Source organism: Mustela lutreola, chromosome 3, assembly GCF_030435805.1.
Source record: "Mustela lutreola isolate mMusLut2 chromosome 3, mMusLut2.pri, whole genome shotgun sequence".
Classification (NCBI taxonomy): domain Eukaryota; kingdom Metazoa; phylum Chordata; class Mammalia; order Carnivora; family Mustelidae; genus Mustela; species Mustela lutreola.
Genome location: NC_081292.1, coordinates 3,007,946 through 3,024,338, shown reverse-complemented (window position 1 = coordinate 3,024,338; position 16,393 = coordinate 3,007,946). Strand labels below are relative to the sequence as shown.

General features: G+C 50.6%; 1 protein-coding gene across 15 annotated transcripts in view; it reads right to left on the bottom strand.

Moving 5' to 3' along the window:
- The window catches only part of PTK2 (protein tyrosine kinase 2), a 248,122-nt gene that overhangs the window by 58,574 nt on the left and 173,155 nt on the right, over positions 1–16,393 (bottom strand). For 12 of the 15 annotated variants that reach the window (XM_059165537.1, XM_059165536.1, XM_059165535.1 and 9 more), the window contains 5 exons: positions 11,789–11,845; positions 10,314–10,334; positions 9,146–9,243; positions 1,271–1,355; positions 16–116 (listed from right to left, as the gene is read on the bottom strand). In XM_059165537.1, the coding sequence (XP_059021520.1) occupies positions 16–116; positions 1,271–1,355; positions 9,146–9,243; positions 10,314–10,334; positions 11,789–11,845 (362 nt within the window). The remainder of the gene's footprint in view (positions 1–15; positions 117–1,270; positions 1,356–9,145; positions 9,244–10,313; positions 10,335–11,788; positions 11,846–16,393) is intronic. The other 3 variants (XM_059165528.1, XM_059165533.1, XM_059165532.1) reach the window with 1 other exon arrangement.

Sequence of the window (16,393 nt, the reverse complement as noted above, 5' to 3'; positions counted from 1 at the left end):
GTGCGGGTCGGGTACCTCTCCGAGCGTGCACAGCTCCATGATTATCCAGACGGGGTTCTCCGTGATGACGCCGATCAGCTTCACAATGTGAGGGTGGTCGAACTGCCGCATCGTCACTAGGGAGAAACAGTTGTCCAGGTTATTCTCTGACACAGCAGTAAGGAAAGGTGGCCGAGGCGCTCTCTGGAAATGAACTAGTTAAGACAGAAGTCATGGCCAGGGTCTGTCTTGTCCTGAAGATACTGGATACAGAGATCTAAGAACAGGATTAAAGACAGACTTGTTTTTGTTTTGTTGTGTTTTGTTTTGATGGAAGTACAATACGATTTTGATGAAAATGATAATACACCAATAAAGTCAATATGACTTACTCTATGACTTATTAATTTACTGGACGGTTGGGTGGTTAATATTTCCTGAAATGGACGGTAGAAGGCATTTGTTCCATGTCCATGTAAGGAGGGACCCCAGGACTCAATCACACGACCAGTGTCTACTGAGCACACGACCAGTGCTGTGCTGGGCACCGGCCTGGGCAGTGAGCACAGCAGACACGGTCCCAGCCCCGTGGAGCCTGAAGCTGAGAGAGGGCAGTACTAATTTCTATGCCATGTTGTTTAGTTTCAAATACTTAGGAAGGAGAGAACGTGGTCCTGTGACAAAGCCTCCTGAGGAGAAACTACGCTAAATACGTGGTCAGATGAGAAGGGACAAGCGCTGTGAAAGCAGGGAGGACGTCCCAGCCTGAGGGCAGGTGGAAAGGGCAGGACGAGGGCCTGGCAGAGAACGGCTACCCACGCATGACCCTCCCCACAGTCTCATCCGGATGCGTGAGCGGGGAGCCGCAGGGGCAGCTGTGAGGCAGGGTCAGGGCACGGGGCATGGTCCCGGCTCTCTCCCTGGTCTGTGAGCTCCCTCAGGCGGGGACCGCGTCTGTCCTGCTCATCCCGAACTCTAGGGCGGGAGGCAGCCGGGTAAGACTCCTTTCTACGTCTGCCTAGTCCCAGCACCACATTATGCTCAGCCACATGGGTCCCGAAGGATACGGGGTCAGTGATCCGTCTGCCCTCACACCCCGAACACCACGGCTTACCTGGAGCGACGTGTGGACACGCGCCTCTACAGATACGGGTATTAATTTGCAAGGTGAGACAGTAACACGGTCGCCACAGACAAGTCAGAGTGTTACCGTTCTTACTTCCACAGAGACCACTTGCATTTCACAGGTAAAAAGTCACAGGGAGTTCCATAGAAATTTCTAGAAACTTACAGGCTTCTTGAAGGAATTTCTCTCTCACGCTGTCCGAAGTAGAGTTTTTACATGTTTTAATTGCAACCGCCAGCGCTGGGTTCTCCTGTGTTGGGGAAATTTCAGAATCACACACAAATGCAAAAACAGCTTCTTTTTACGCATCAGTGGGCACATTCAGGAAAAGCTGCGTGACTGGCAACTACGCGGATTCCGGACCAGACAGAATCAGAACTGAAAATCTCAAGAGGAACACTTCAAATACTCTACAAAGTCCCCAGAAAAAATGTCCAGGCAACGTTAACATGTTGTAGGTCGTTCGTTCCTTCACTGTGCCACATTCACCTCCTGCTACCGGCCAGGCCACCTCCCAGGAGCTCAGGGTGCACACTGAACAACAGGCAGCCAAGTTCCCTGTTCTGCCCCAGGTCACCTTCCTGCTAGGAAGGGACAACACCCACAAGACACCAGCTGATCACAGGGTACGTTAGTGGGTAACAGCGCTGTGGACGAGGAAGGAGCGTGTCCTGATGTGCGAAGCAGAGACCAGGACAACTAAAACCAAAGGAGAGCGGAAGGGACCGCCGAGAGCTGGCCAGGGGCACAGCGGGGGTCACGGATGCTCTGGGACCTGAGGGCAGGCGTGGTGACAGGCTGGCGGCTGGGACGAGTTTGCGGCAGTGCAGGGGGGGCAGGGAGGCGTTGCACTGGCCATGAGACGTCCAGTCAGGTTTCTGGTGAGACAAAGGTTAGCGGCAGCTCAGCTCAGCTCGGACGAGGCCTGGAGGCGCAGGAGAGTGGGAGGAGAATGGGGCGGAGTTCAGGGTCAGATTCGGGCTGGAGGAGCTCCTGGAGCAGACGGAGCACTCACCCGGGCACCCTGCAGCGCGGAGCTCAGGGAGGGGGAGACGCGCAGTGACTAAGAGTGTGACTGGCAACGGGGAGAGAAACCAAGAAGACGCGTGGACCCGCCTGCAGAAGAAGGTGATGTTTTCTTGAACGAGTTCAAGAAATGAGGTCATTCCCGACCTCGACGGAGTACCACCGTGCGTGGTTCTCGTTAGCGAGGCCAGGACGCTCAGCTCCGCCCGCCCCGACCTGGTCTCTGCCAGGGACACGGACTCCTGCTAGAGACTGTGGGGCCGCACGTCCTGTCCCGTTACGGAGGCAGGAAGGACAAGGACAGACCGGGGGAGTGAGAAGCGGGAGAACTCAGCGAAGGGACCAAGGTCTCCTCACCGTGGCTGCTGCGTCCTGACTCCCTCCCTCCCCGGAGGACCCCGAGAGAGGAGGAGGTCAGATCCAGGCGCCATCAACGGGGGGTGTGAGGAGCGAGCGTCCAGCCCTCTGCGTCCTCAGGCCTCAGGCCTCACCCTGAGGCCGCAGAGGGCTGGACGCTCGCGCTGTCTTTATTCTCCACAGGTTTTGAACATTTCTGTGGCCTACAGGTTGTGAGGCAGCCGGACGAGTTCCAGGCGGGTCTGAGATCCCCATTTCATAGACAGGCCGGCAGAGCCTGAGGGGTCTAGCGGCTTGCCCAAAGTCGCCTTGCTGGTAAGTGGCATGTCCCCTCTGTGACAGGGACTGGGGCAGCGTGTACGTGTGACAGGCAGCAGGGAGCGGCAGCAGCTCGGGGACGGAGCTGCTGCTTATCACATGATCTGGCTCTGAAATGGTTCCCACCCCAGATTCCTGAGCCGGGATGAAGCCTGAATTTGCAAAGCTCTCTCCTCTCGAAGAGTCCTTGCTACGGTGGTGAGTCACCGTCCATGTAAAGAGCAGCCTCAGGCAGGAAGGACTGGCCTGCGAGGACAGTGGGAAGACGAGATACTGCTTCCCGCCTCCTCGGGGCAGGAACATCCCAGGGCTCAATCCCAGGGCCAGCTCGATGTGAGGCCATCTCACGGAGTGCCAAGTCCTACATCTGCACTGACTTCCAAATTCTCTCTCCAGCCCTCCCTTTGTCTTTCAGCCCAGACTCTGACATCCAACCCACCCCATGTCCTATCTTGACGAGGACACAGCAAAGTTACTTTAAAGTTGATACGACCAAAACAAAACTCCAAATATCCCACTGTGATGGTTCTTTTTGTGTCAAGTTGACTGGGCCACAGGGTGCCCAGATAATTCAGTCAAGCATATTCTGAGTGTTTCTGGATGGATTTAACGATAGTGAAGCAGGTTGCCCTCCCTAATGTGGTGGGCCGCATCTGATCAGCTGAAGGCCTGACTAGAACAAAAAGCTGATCTTCTCTCCTAAATAAGAGGGAATTTCTTCTGCCCAATTACCTTTGAGCTGGGACACTGTTTTTTCTCCACTCTGGACTATTCCTCCACTGGCTATGCTGGGTCCTAGGTCTTCAGGCACAGACTGGAAGCAAGAAGCCCTCAGCTCTCCTGGGCCTCCAGCTGCAGATCTGATGAAATCAGCTTCCAGGATCACATGAGCCAACTCCTAGCGAGGCTGTTTTGAAGGCACCCACAGCCTTCTGTTTCCGGGGGAGTCCCCACTAATACACCCACCACCAGACGCGTTTCCTCTCCTTACCGTTTCCACCTCACTCGGGACACGGAAGTCATGCAGATGCTCAAGGTCAACAACCTACCAGTCAGTTCTGACTCCTCAGTTTCCCTCGGCTCCCACGATCCGACAATCCAGGAGCAGGACCCGGGCTCCTGCCTACAGCGTGCATCTGACAGCCGCCTGCCCAGCCCCTGCCACTGCTGTAGGCTCTCTCTGCACCCACTCTCCCTGAGGCACCTCCTGTGCCCAGGACACTTGGGAGAAAAAGCCCAGCGCCCTGCCGTGGCCCCCCGGAGGCCCCCTTCACTCAAACCTCGCACACCCAGCCTCATGTTCTATGCTCCAGCATCATTTCCTGTGGCTGCCCTTCTTGTTCTGCCTGACTGGAAAGCTCCTGCCCCAGAAATCTGCACTGAGATTCATGCTCAAACCGTCCTGTCTAAAACAGCGCCTGCCGTGTTCTCCCTGCTGCTCTGCATGACAAGCTCTGAGCACAGAACTGTCCAGGACAGGCCTCTCAGGTTATCACAGTGTCCTTATGCCTCACATTTTTATTGTACATTTATCATACATTACAACATACACGATGCTGCCACTTACATCATTACTATTTTCCATCGCTGAAATGTCAGTTTCAAGACAATAGGTACCTTGTTGTCTTGTTTGCCAAAAAGGTCCCCTTATAACAGTACCGAATTCATAGCAGTTGCTCAATAAATATTCGCTGAGTTAATGAATGCTCTTAAAACCTTTCTTTTGAATGCAGATGCTATTTACAAGTCAGCTGAGGTGCACTTTAGCTAAAATTGTATTCACGTTAGATTTCACACTAATTGCACATCATACAATTCCAGAATATTAAACACTTTCAAATGAGAGAAATATAAACAGTAAAATGACTGCAACAGACGTGGGTCCCTCTCTTAGCCTGCAGGGTGCAGGACTCCAGGTGGTGATGGTGGCCCGTGCCCAGCAGGACGGTCGCTGCTAGCACAGAATGGGAACAGGAGCTACGGGATCTGTCTGTTAAATGTCTGAGCGGAGAGCCTTCTTACAGGTGCCAGCCACACAGCAAGGCTGAGATGGAACTACTTTGCTTTGAACTGTTTCAGTAACTGTTTTCCTCAACTAGATGGTGAACGTCTTTAGGACCAGGACCACGAATTCTACCTCCATCTAAATATAGGGCCAACTGGTATACTCCAGAAATGACACAAAATGTCCTTTTTAACAGGAATTCTGTATAACAACAATAGAAAGTTCTTAAGACCACAAAACCGTCATCTAGTCTGTGAATTCATACTCAAATATTGAACATGGTTTTACACAAGACAGCCAGAAGACATGCAGAGAAGTACTGCTCCCCAAGAACCCTCAGTTTCAAATGGATGCCGGACCCAAGACTTCGTGGGCAGCACAGGGACGAAAGGCCATGGCGAACAGAGCCAAGGGCCGGTCACCCATGTCCAGCATTTGTGGCTGGACAGCAGAAGCCCGGGGGGGGCTGAGCTGCCAGAGGGGCTGGTCACAGAGAACGGAATGTTGAAGAACTCAGTTCAAAGTGAGCAAGACCAGACCAGAACCTGGGCAAAGCTGGTTTTTTGTTTTTCGTTTTTTCCTAAAAGCACCTTAAAAAGAGGCAGATTCAAACATACCTTTAAAAGGTATGACTTTTAAAGGCGTTTATAATACAAGCAGTACGTAGGGGACAGAGAAGTCTCAAAGGTTCAAAGCAAATACCACACCGGCCTCCACTATGCCTCCATAGAAGACATGACCAGCGTCTGAATTACTAACAAGTAGCAGACATTGGAAAGGCTTTAACAAATAAATTCTGAGAAGGGTTATTCTAGGACTAATTAAGAGAAAAAGAGATTTAAAAGCAAGTTCTTAAGTCTAAGATCATAATGATGACAGAACTTGCAAGTGACCAGCAGAGGCTCAGATGGTGATAGAGATGCCCGACCACCTTGCCAGACGCAACGGCGTGTGCAAGCCTCTAGAGGATGCTGTGTCCACGGGCTCCTGGAATGACCTGCAGCCCATGCGTGGCCCACCTGACCCCACCCCTCACCTTCTGTGCCCCCCCCTCGGCAGACACTGGCCTCCCGCGGACGGCTCCCTCCCTGCTTCAGGGCTGTGCTCCGTGTCACCTATCAGAAGGCCTTCTCCAACCATCTCGTGGGGGGGGGGGGGCACCCCGACCTTCTCTTCTTCCCCACGCGACATTTAGTGTATTTGTTTTTGTCTGTTCCTTTCTGTCTCAAAGAGAAGTGAAGTTCTGTGAGGGCAGAAATTGTGCCTGTTTTGTTCATTCTTATGTCCCCACCACTTTGCTGTCACTTGCTGGGTGACTGAGAAACTGTTGGTGAAATAATGACTTGAGGCTCCAGGGGCAGGTTCCTGGCCATGACGTGTGCTGAGCTGCAGTCTGACTGATGACTAAAAATCCTCGAAGAACCATTCTGTGATCTGACAGAACACTGAAGGACGTAATCCGGAAAAGGGACTTAACAGGAGCCCCAAGGAATGAACAGATTCCTTTGCATGGCAAAATCAGACACCCACACGAAGAACAAAATAAACACTCACTCATGGACAGCATAGGTCAGGGAGATACTCACAAAAAAGTGTGAACCCTGGTATTTTTCTGGTGCTGGGGCTCATTCAACAAATATTTAATGAACACTACACAATGGGTATCTAAAAAAATGTCCTCTTGTATTTTCACAACTAAAATGGATTATTTTAAAGATGCATGAAATAATGCCCACTAACCCTGCCTTTATCTGTGTGGTCCTGGTAAGTCACTGAATTCTAGAGACCAGGGGGAGCTCTGAGCCCACTGTGTGCAGCTGCCCGAATTCCAAGTCAAGAAGCCACAGTCTCCTGCCTCTCAGCTGGGTGCGGCCAACTCGCAAATTTAGCAAGTCTTCCAGTAACTTTAGATGCAGGGCTTTTTCTACTGCATTTTGCCCCAAAGAACAGAGTTAAGAGAATCAGGAAGATAACACAGAGTAAAAAAAATAATAAATAAATAAAATAATAATTAAAGAAGAGTTAACAGCTAGAAATCCATAAGAAATGACAGAACTGTATATTAAGTACAAAGGAAAAGGCTTTAGAAACTGAAGTTTTTAAAAAATGGAAACTCTAATTTGTTTAGTGACATGATGACAATTATCTGTTGCTCCTGACAGAAACAAAAACCAAAAAAAGCTCTTTTAGCTCTTTGGTAACAAAAGTAATGATCACGGTGTCACTAGTGCACGTGCAGAGGATATGAAAAAGTGAAAGATACGGAACTACTGGGGAAACTGCCAAAGCAGGGCTACACCAAAGGTCAATCCTTTGTGTTACGATAGATCTTCCTTGACCCGAGATGGAGCTCACGTCTGGATAAACGCACCGCACACTGAAAACATCCCAAGCTGAAAGTGTGTGCGATACATCTGGGCTCCTCAACGATACAGCTGAGCCGTGCCCCCTCACAGGCGCCCGCAAGCGCTCACCTGGGCCCACAGCTGGGCAGTCATTTCACACGAAGCGAATTTTATAATGAAGCGTTGACAGCTCGTGCAGTTTGCTGAATCCTCCCCTGGCGGGGGACAAAGGGAAGGGCTGTGCGGGCACAGAACGGATGTCAGTGTCTCAGTAGTGGGCCCTTGCGCTGGCGGCCGCCACCCTGCATGAGGACAGGGGCTGTGTGTACCCCTAGCCTGTGACAGGATCCAAGTTCAAAATTCCAAGTATGGTTTCTACTGCGTGCAGATCACTTCTGCACCGACATAAAGTCGAAAAACTGTGTTGAACCACCCTGAAGTGCAACCATTGTAAGTTGGGAAGAGTCCGTATGCCCTTATCAGCACCATCTGTGTACACCTGTTAGTTAAAAAAGTTTCTTGACAAAGTATGTACTATTATTTTATCTTCCTTTTTTTTAAAGTAGGCTCCACGTAGGTGTGGAGCCCAGTACTGGGCTGGAACTCACAACCCTGAGATCAAGACTTGAGCCGAAACTGAGTTAGGCATTTAACCAACTAAGCCACCCAGGCACTCTGTACTATTATTTTAAAATTGTTGCTGTAATAAAACCATGATAACCAGCATGGGCAGGGATGCAGAGAAAGGGGTGCTCTTACATGCTGCCGTTCGGGATGGAAATGCACAGCTTCTCTGGAGACAGGTCAGCAGTGAGTCAGAGTGGAAGAGTTACCATGTGACGCAGCAACTCCACGCCCAGAGCTTTCCTCACGAGAACTGAAAACTCCTCACACACGGTCCGGTACAGGAGTGCTCAGAGAGCCCTGATTTCTTTTTTTTTTTTTTTTTTTTTTTAGATTTATTTATTTATTTGTCAGAGAGAGAGCCAGCGAGAGCGAGCACAGGCAGACAGAGTGGAAGGCAGAGTCAGAGGGAGAAGCAGGCTCCCTGCAGAGCAAGGAGCCCGATATGGGACTCGATCCCAGGACGCTGGGATCATGACCTGAGCCGAAGGCAGCTGCTTAACCAACTGAGCCACCCAGGCGCCCCGAATTTCTAGCAGCCAAGACATGGTAACAACCCAAATGACCACTGACGGACAAATGGACAAAAAATGGCTCCATCCGTCCAATCGAATGTTATCCAGCATTGAAAAGAAATGAAGTCCCGATAACACTTCAGCATGGGTGACCCCTAAAAGCACACCGGCTGGAAGAACCCGCCACAAAGGCCACTTATCATATGAGTCCATTTATACGAAATGTCCAGAAAAGGCAAAACTACAGAAGCAGGAAACAGATGAGAGGCTGCGGGGGCTGGGGCGGAGGTAGAATGGGAGTGACTGCTCACTGATGTGGGGGCTTCTTTCTGGGGGAAAGAAAGTTCTAGAAGGACTGTGTAGTGGGTTTTACAACTCTATCAATATACTAAAAAACCACTGAGTTGTATGTTTTAAAAAAAATGAATTTTACAGTATGTGATCTATACCTCAAGAACACTATTATTAAAGAAATAATTTTAAAAATGTGTTGTTCTCTTTTGCAGGGCACTTTGGGGCAAATTAATGCTCTTTCCTTGAGGACGCAGTAGGTGGCATCAGTGGCCTCCTGCTGTTGACGCTGGTCATCTATCTGTCGACTCTGTGCTATGGAACGATCACTGCGGAATCAGTTACTGAGGAGAGAGGCTGAGGGATTAAAATGAATAAACGGCAGACCCAGCCCTCTAGGAGCTCCGTGTGCCATTTTTCTGTTTCTGATACGGCACATACGGTGACACAGAGGAGGAGCTTTGTAAAAGACAGGTGTGAAGAACTAGGGACTCATGAAGACAAACAAGGGGCCACAGTCAAAAGTAGCGCAGGGTTCTGGTTGCTGCAGAGGACTTACTGGGCTCATGTAGACGCCTTGATGGACGTCTCCAAACTGGCCTTCCCCGATGCACCGTCCAAGCTCGATTCTTTCTCTCTGAATCTCATAATCCCTGGCTGCAAAACATGGCATATGTAAGTACCACATTCCCAACGCCGAGAGTACACTTGACGCTGGTTTCATTTCATTATCATCCATGAGTACAGATCACGCTGGCGGCACGTCAGTCTATGAAAATGCTTTAAACGGAGTGGAATTCTCTTAAACGGTATCTTCAAAGGAATTACATAAACTGTTACGGCATCGCGTGAACTACCAAAACCATGTAAGTTCTATTAAAGGTAGATTTTTTTCCGTATTTTTAAATGTCGATTTAGTTTTTATCTGTCTGATAGTTTTCTAAGCAGTTTCTCCAAAGTAGTAAATTATATGCTTAAGTAATCAGTGCTATTAGTTTAGGTATTAATATATGAAAGGCTAAAAAACACAGTTATTTAAAGCAATTATTTAACAAATAACTGAGGGTTGAAAACATGGAGGTAATAGAAAAACTGTGTCATGAGAAACTTTATGTTTTTAAAAGTTTAAGAGTTTTCCACTTTCTTATGATCCTATCTATATTATTCACAGAGCTAAAAGAGTTTAAAGAGGTCGCTTCTAAAAACTAATTTCAAAATCAGGTGACTTGAAATCAAGGTTGAACATATGACATTATAAATTATAAGTATTTTACATTTTGCGAGCATTTGCCTCAAATTAATGTATTAAGTTGTTGTGATTTCATATGAATCCAATTATTTAGTAGGCTGCTGAGGCACACGGAAGTAAACACCAACTAGAAACCTCATCAATTGCTTCTAATCCAGTTAATGGCGGCAGCGACCCAGCTGCACGACCCACACCGTGCACATTCCATTAGTGCGGAACAAAACGACAGCCAAATGGTTCCAAAGTCTCTCCCTGGTTTACCAAATTATAAACCGCACAGAAAGGTCCAACCCAAATTTTAGACGGCTCTTTCCTCTTTAAAATCAGTTTAGCTAGTAGTTCCATTGGTTTAACAGCACGAATAAACCGATGGAAAGTAGTTGAAAGATAAAAGTTAACTGAAAACTGAAACATCCCACGTCATTCCACAGGTTGCAATTGGCAAGCAAATGCAGTTATTTTAAAGGAGTCCTGTTACCTTCATCTATTCCATAGCTTTCTGCATTGCAATCAAGGGAGAAAAAAATTGAAGACCTTGCTTAGAAATAACTAATAGCAATTAGGTTAACAACAACAAACTCGGAGAGTACATTTCAACATTTACTTTGCTAAGTATTTTAACCACAAACATCAGTTAAAAAAAAAAAAAAGAGGACTAGACACAAGCAAACTCTGAATCTCCTTAAATTACCTCGATGTGATGCCAACAATGCTTTTCAACCTCCGGTCGCAAACTCCTGCCCTGTGACTCATTTCTGTGGGGCCTGGACCTTCACAACTCAACACGCGACAGCAAGCGCACAGGTGCAAACTCGGACAGGCTGCAGGGGTGTGTGAGTGACTAAACGGCTAACCCAAATTTCAACATTTTCCATGTTGCTGTGCAAGCCAAAATACCCAAGTTTCAGTGCTTCCTTCTGTTTCGAACCACTCTCTGATACCAGAGCTCTTACAGGGGGACACAGGGCGCCCCCGGGACAGCACAGGCCTGATGCTGGGAGCACCTCTTGACCGTGCACAGTTAATCTAAACGAGAGCATCTTTTAAAACAGTCATACAACAGGGTAAATAAAGCGCCTGGAACATGTAGTTTTCAGGTATGTCCGGCTCTACTGGAATCGGGACATCAGATGTTCAATTATTAAGGCCTCTGGGGTTGTATGCAGACACATAACTGTGCCTCTTTTGGAGGGAGGTTTAGAATATATTTTTAAAATTTAAAAAAAGAATTTTTTTAAAAGTAAACTCTATGCCATATGTGGGGCTTGAACTCTTGACTCCAAGATCAAGGGTCACATATTCTACTGAGAGAGCCAGCCAGGCGCCCCAAGACATTTTTTTTGTTAATGTGAATGAAGTTTCAAGTGTGTCTCCAATTGAAGATCTGGGACCACGTCGACCAACATGAGATCCGGGGCTCCCGGGTTCTCCTCTGTCGAGAAGCCCCACAGACCAGAGAGAAGCGGAGCACGGGCATTTCCAGACGGCAGGAAGGGCATGACCGAAGCCTCCCTCTCTGCACACCTCCCAGCCCGAGCTGTGGGGACCGTGCGCTGGAGGCAGGAAGCTCAAGGGCGGTAAAAGACAAAGTCTCCAACAAACGCAATTCACTGACTGTGTGTATTCAAAGAGGTGAACAGACGCGTGTTTGTATTTATTTAACTTTAAATAATACAATCATCTACACAGAGGAAATTTTGTCATCAGTAAAGGCTGTATTACAGAGTTAGGAAACAAATTAAGAAAACCCTGTAACTAAGCACACGTACTACAGGTATCTGAGCGTTAGGTTTCTGACCTCGGACTTGGCCGAGCCTGAAACAGAATTCTAAAGTGCACTCAGTGAACTGTTAAAGATAGCTTAAAAACAATATCTAAAACCTCTAAATGTGAGATATTTAGAAGTTCAATACGGTCAAATCTGGGCGAGAACAAAATCAGAAGCCTACTTACTCGAGGGCATGGTGTAGGTGTCTTCTTCGTCTATGATCTCAGCATAATCATCCGTTTCTGCAGGAAAGGAAGCAGATATGTTGGAAGAGGGTAAATATTTAACCTCCTGGCCTTTGATAGAAAAGGCAAAATGAGCTGCCTGAATGCCGCGCTATGGGGACATACTCTCAAGACCCTATTCCTCCACTTTTGCTCACGCATGAGTCATCTATGGAAATACAGGTGACGTTATGGTGTGTCTGTTGTAACACACAGACTAGTCTCTTGGGGACACACGATGCTGGCATGGAAGGCCCTTGTGAGAACAGAAAGACATGGAGCTTCTATGTCCAGGACTCGAAGCCCCACATCCGTTCCGACTGCAAAACTGCTTTGCACCAAGCCCGTGCTGAAACCTGCCCTGCCTCTCCTGGGGTCGCTCCGAATAGGACGAGTGCTTCAGAGACTGAAAACCTGACTTTGCTCATAACTAGACTCTACAGCAGAATCTGACGCTGGCCTCTCGGAACACAGAACTGATGGCCTGACTGCTGCGGAGAGTACGTGGGTGACAGATTTTGTTTGCTCTGGGTGGAAGCAGCCCAGGGATTATCTCCTGTCACCCTGCACTCAGACGTCCAAAGAGTTCGTGTTAATGCCAAAAGGGTGAAATCTAACCAGAAGAATGAAATGACAAGAAATGGCACGTTACAAGGAGCTCCGTTTGGAGGGGAAGTCAAGGACTTGTAGTGTCCACTATTCCCTTCGGTAACACGGTGACTTAGAAATCCGCGTGCGAACCAGTGTGGGAAGCACATCCGAGGAGAACAGCCCTCACTTGGACTCACGGGGAGCAGGGCTGCGCCTGCTTTCCTCCTGCAGTGCGCTGCAGGTTTAAGCTGCTGGGCCGGGAAAGAAGGAGCAGTGCTTCCAGAGCTATCTTTGAGGACAGCTCTTCACAGAGAAAATCTGCCCAAGCATCCACGTTAGCCACGTTAACCCCAGAAACACCGAAAGCTAAATGTTCTTCCTTCTGTGCTGCTCTTACTACTTCACTCAGGTATTAAAATTATAGAAAAGAGAGAATATATACAGGCCACATTCTTTAGGATATCAATCGTCCCACATGTTGCCATGGTAATGATTGAGATCAGACCTCAGAGTTACTGGAAGAGCTGAGTTCTTAATTAGAAGTGATTGAAATACGGAAAAAATTCAGCGGGCAGAATACAGTCCACGAGCCAGTTCTCGGTAAAGCATTCGGGAGTGTGAACCGTCCCCAAGTCCTACCTGGGAGGCAGATCGTCTGTCTCGTTCTCACATGCTCTAGGTAACACTGCTTGCAGGATTAAGAAAAACATTCAATCTACCCCAAACCTTACATTCTTTTGTCTCTCTCTTGCCCCCTCCTATCCTGTTCTCAGCGAACTGGCATGTCCTAGCCTCCAGCTTTGCCTCCGTGCAGGTTTAGGGAGGACCATGGGAAATGGCCGGAATGAAGGGAGCTACTAAGTAGCTACTAAGCTACTAAGGCACTCTGAGAAAGGACGGACCCAGCAGCGGAGGGATGTGCACACGCAGCTGAGATGAGAGCAGCACACTGCACACACGTGGCGTCTACTCATGGTCTTCTCTCTCTTCTGTCAACGATGCCCTCCCTTCAGAAGGCTGACAAAGGCAGAATTTCCACAAGCAACAGAGGCTACCCTCCCTGCCTTCTTTCCTACGAAGCACACACCTGTAGAAGCCAAACACAGCGGGTGAGCCCGGGGCGGCGGGGGACCCTGGCCGTGACAGCTGCCAGACCCCCTGGCCCCTTCCGGCTCCCCTGCTGCCCTGGTCCCAGAGATGCTTCACCAACCCTGGCCCGCCTCCTGGCTCTCCTGAGGACACGCCCAGATCAATCAGCAGCGCGTGGCTGTGGGGTCACTGCCCACCTGACGCAGGAGGAGGGCACGAAGCTGCCAGAGCTGTCAGAGCAGCCCCTCGCCCAGGACTTGCCATGTGTTGAAGCTCAGTTGCGCTCAGCTGATCCTGGTTTTGGCCAAAATGTCACCCAGCCAGAGACTTTGCCTCTCACTGACCTGCCCCGATCCCCTATCACTGTTCATCATGCTGCATGCTTTACTTTCCTCAGTCCCCGTCACCAACCGGCTGGCAGTCTTTGGTCTCTTGTCCACTGTCTGTCCCTCTCTGGATGGAGAACCAGGGGACCAGAGCCCTTCTCTGCATGGAACACGGGGCCCGGCACAGAGAAGGGGGGGTCCGTGCTGGCTGAACAGAGGATGACTTCACTGCAATCACGAGGCGAGGAGACCACAGCTGAGGCAGGGACGCGGTGCGGCCTGTGCGGGGCCGAGCAGCCCGGGTGGGGTGGAGCTGCGGGGCGCAGGACAGCCTGCGCCCTCCCGCAAGGTCCCCTCACCTGTCTGTGCTGCAGCCGTGTCCTCACATGGACAATGGGAACACGTATGCGCCGTGCAGGGTTGTTATGAGGATTACAGGAGATACATACAAAGTCGAGGTGTGGACCTGCGCAGAAGAGCTGGTCACAAAATCATGGCTCCTCGTGGTTCTGCTGCTCGTGAGGGCTCCGCGGGAGGAACCTGGCAGCGGACGGGTTCCTGCCCGTGGAGCCTCTCGGTCAGCCCTCCTGGTGTGACTGCAGTGGCTTCTGGGACAGCCTCTTTTTAGAAAAGCCTCACTCGAAATACCCACCTGAAGCAATTCTGAAGCCATAAAACAAATGGCTAATAGGTACCAGGCCAGCATGCAAAACTGATTCGGGAAAAATCAAGGTGCAGACGCTTTCATCAGTTGCACGATCACAAGCAAGCGCCTGTAATTCTCCCCCCTCGATGCTACGTGAATTCTACAGGAAACCTTCGGGGACATCAAAGCGGTCTGGGAGTGACTCAGGGTGACCTCAGGGGCACACATACTATGGTGTAACAGGACTAGGGAATGTCTCCTGCAGCCACCAGTGCTTGTGTCCCCCGGGGGCTGGTCTTATGGAGCAGAGCCACTGTCACTGGAGGGAGAGGGCCCACTACAAAAGTGTCACTGGAACCTGCACAGCAGCTCTCGAGCTGCATTACTTGGCTGAGTTCTCCAAGAATTCTTGATCCTGATTCGGTTCTGTTTTCCTTTCCTGGTTTTTAGGATGAGAGGGTTTTATGATCCTGACAGGAGAGGTATGTGTAGACACTTTAGGGCCTGAAAAACCAGAGCCCAGCCTGAAACTGCCTGCACCCCACGATACAGGGGAAAGAGACACAACAAAAGGAAACAGCTTCCGACCCGGGCACCGATAAGGGAAGGCAGACTGGCAGAGGGATGGCGGCGATACCGGGACAACACCAGCACCAGCACCAGCGCCAGCACCAGCGCCAGCACCAGCACCAGCACCAGCATCAGCAGCTGTGAGCCCTTCTCCGCTGACGTGGGTCTGGTGCCGTCAGCCTGCCCCGCAGACAGGAAACTGAGCCTCCCAGGGCACCCGTGAGCCCTCAAGGTCTCAGTGCCCATTGGGAGGGGCCGGGACTCGGGGCAGCACTCGGGCACAGCCTCATCCCGAGTCACCCGCCATAGCGTTTATAGGGACTCTTGTCTTCTAAGTCCTCTCTAGCCCTGATGTGGAGCTCGAACTCAACAACCCCAAGATCACAAGTCACATGCTCCACCGGCTAAGCAGCCTGGTGCCCCCGGGGACTTTTGTTCGTGAGACCAGACACCCTACGCTGTGAGACTACGAGATGTTCCTCTAGGGATATTCTGGGGGCCTCCCCCACCCCCGACGCGGCAGAGCTCTGCCCTAGGGATGTTCACGTGATGGGGGCCGGTGTCTCTGGGAGACTGCTTCAGGGCACCCTGCCCGCGAACTGAGTATTTCAAAACAAACACTTTGAAAGTGGAGACTCCTGAAACCTCGAACGACGGGGCGATCTGAAAGGCTGGGTATCACGGCATGCGGTGAAATCGGAACGGGAGGAAGACGTGTAACACGGACAGAACTGACAGCTCAGAAATTAGGACGGAAGAGGGCCGCGCTCTCCTTCTCAGAGCAAAGCAAACAGGCCGAGGCACACGGCCACGGAGACACTGGCCCAGCGGCCCGGCCACTGCGTCTCCTGCTCTGTCGCCCTGCCTGAGGCCGGAGCGCCTGCCCGTACAGCTCGCAGAAGCCCTCGCGTCCGTACCTCTCGAGTGGGGCCGTCTGCTCGCCCTCCCACAGAAGAGGGGGAGCTGCTGTGCTTCTGCCACACCTCCTCTACTCGCCTGCCACAACATGGGGCCCCTTGCCCCAGGGGGTGCTTGGGCCCCAGCTCGGACACCTGCCATGCTGTGACCCTGCTCCCCCGCTGTCCTCCCTCAGGGAGTCGGAGTCGGCCGACCGACTCCCACAGAGCAATGCTGAGGCAGAGACAAGACCCCTTGGGCACCTCTGTGCGACGCCGCCGCTGGTCACCACCACGTGCAGCCGGCCCAGACGCCCTGGCAAGGGAGATCTCTTCTGGGGCCCCCTGTGCTCTTTCGCATCAATCGCTTTATGAGCCAGACCAGGGTTGGCAGCTGTTCCCTGTCACAGGTCAGACAGCGGGTCTTTCCGACCCTACCGGTCACTGT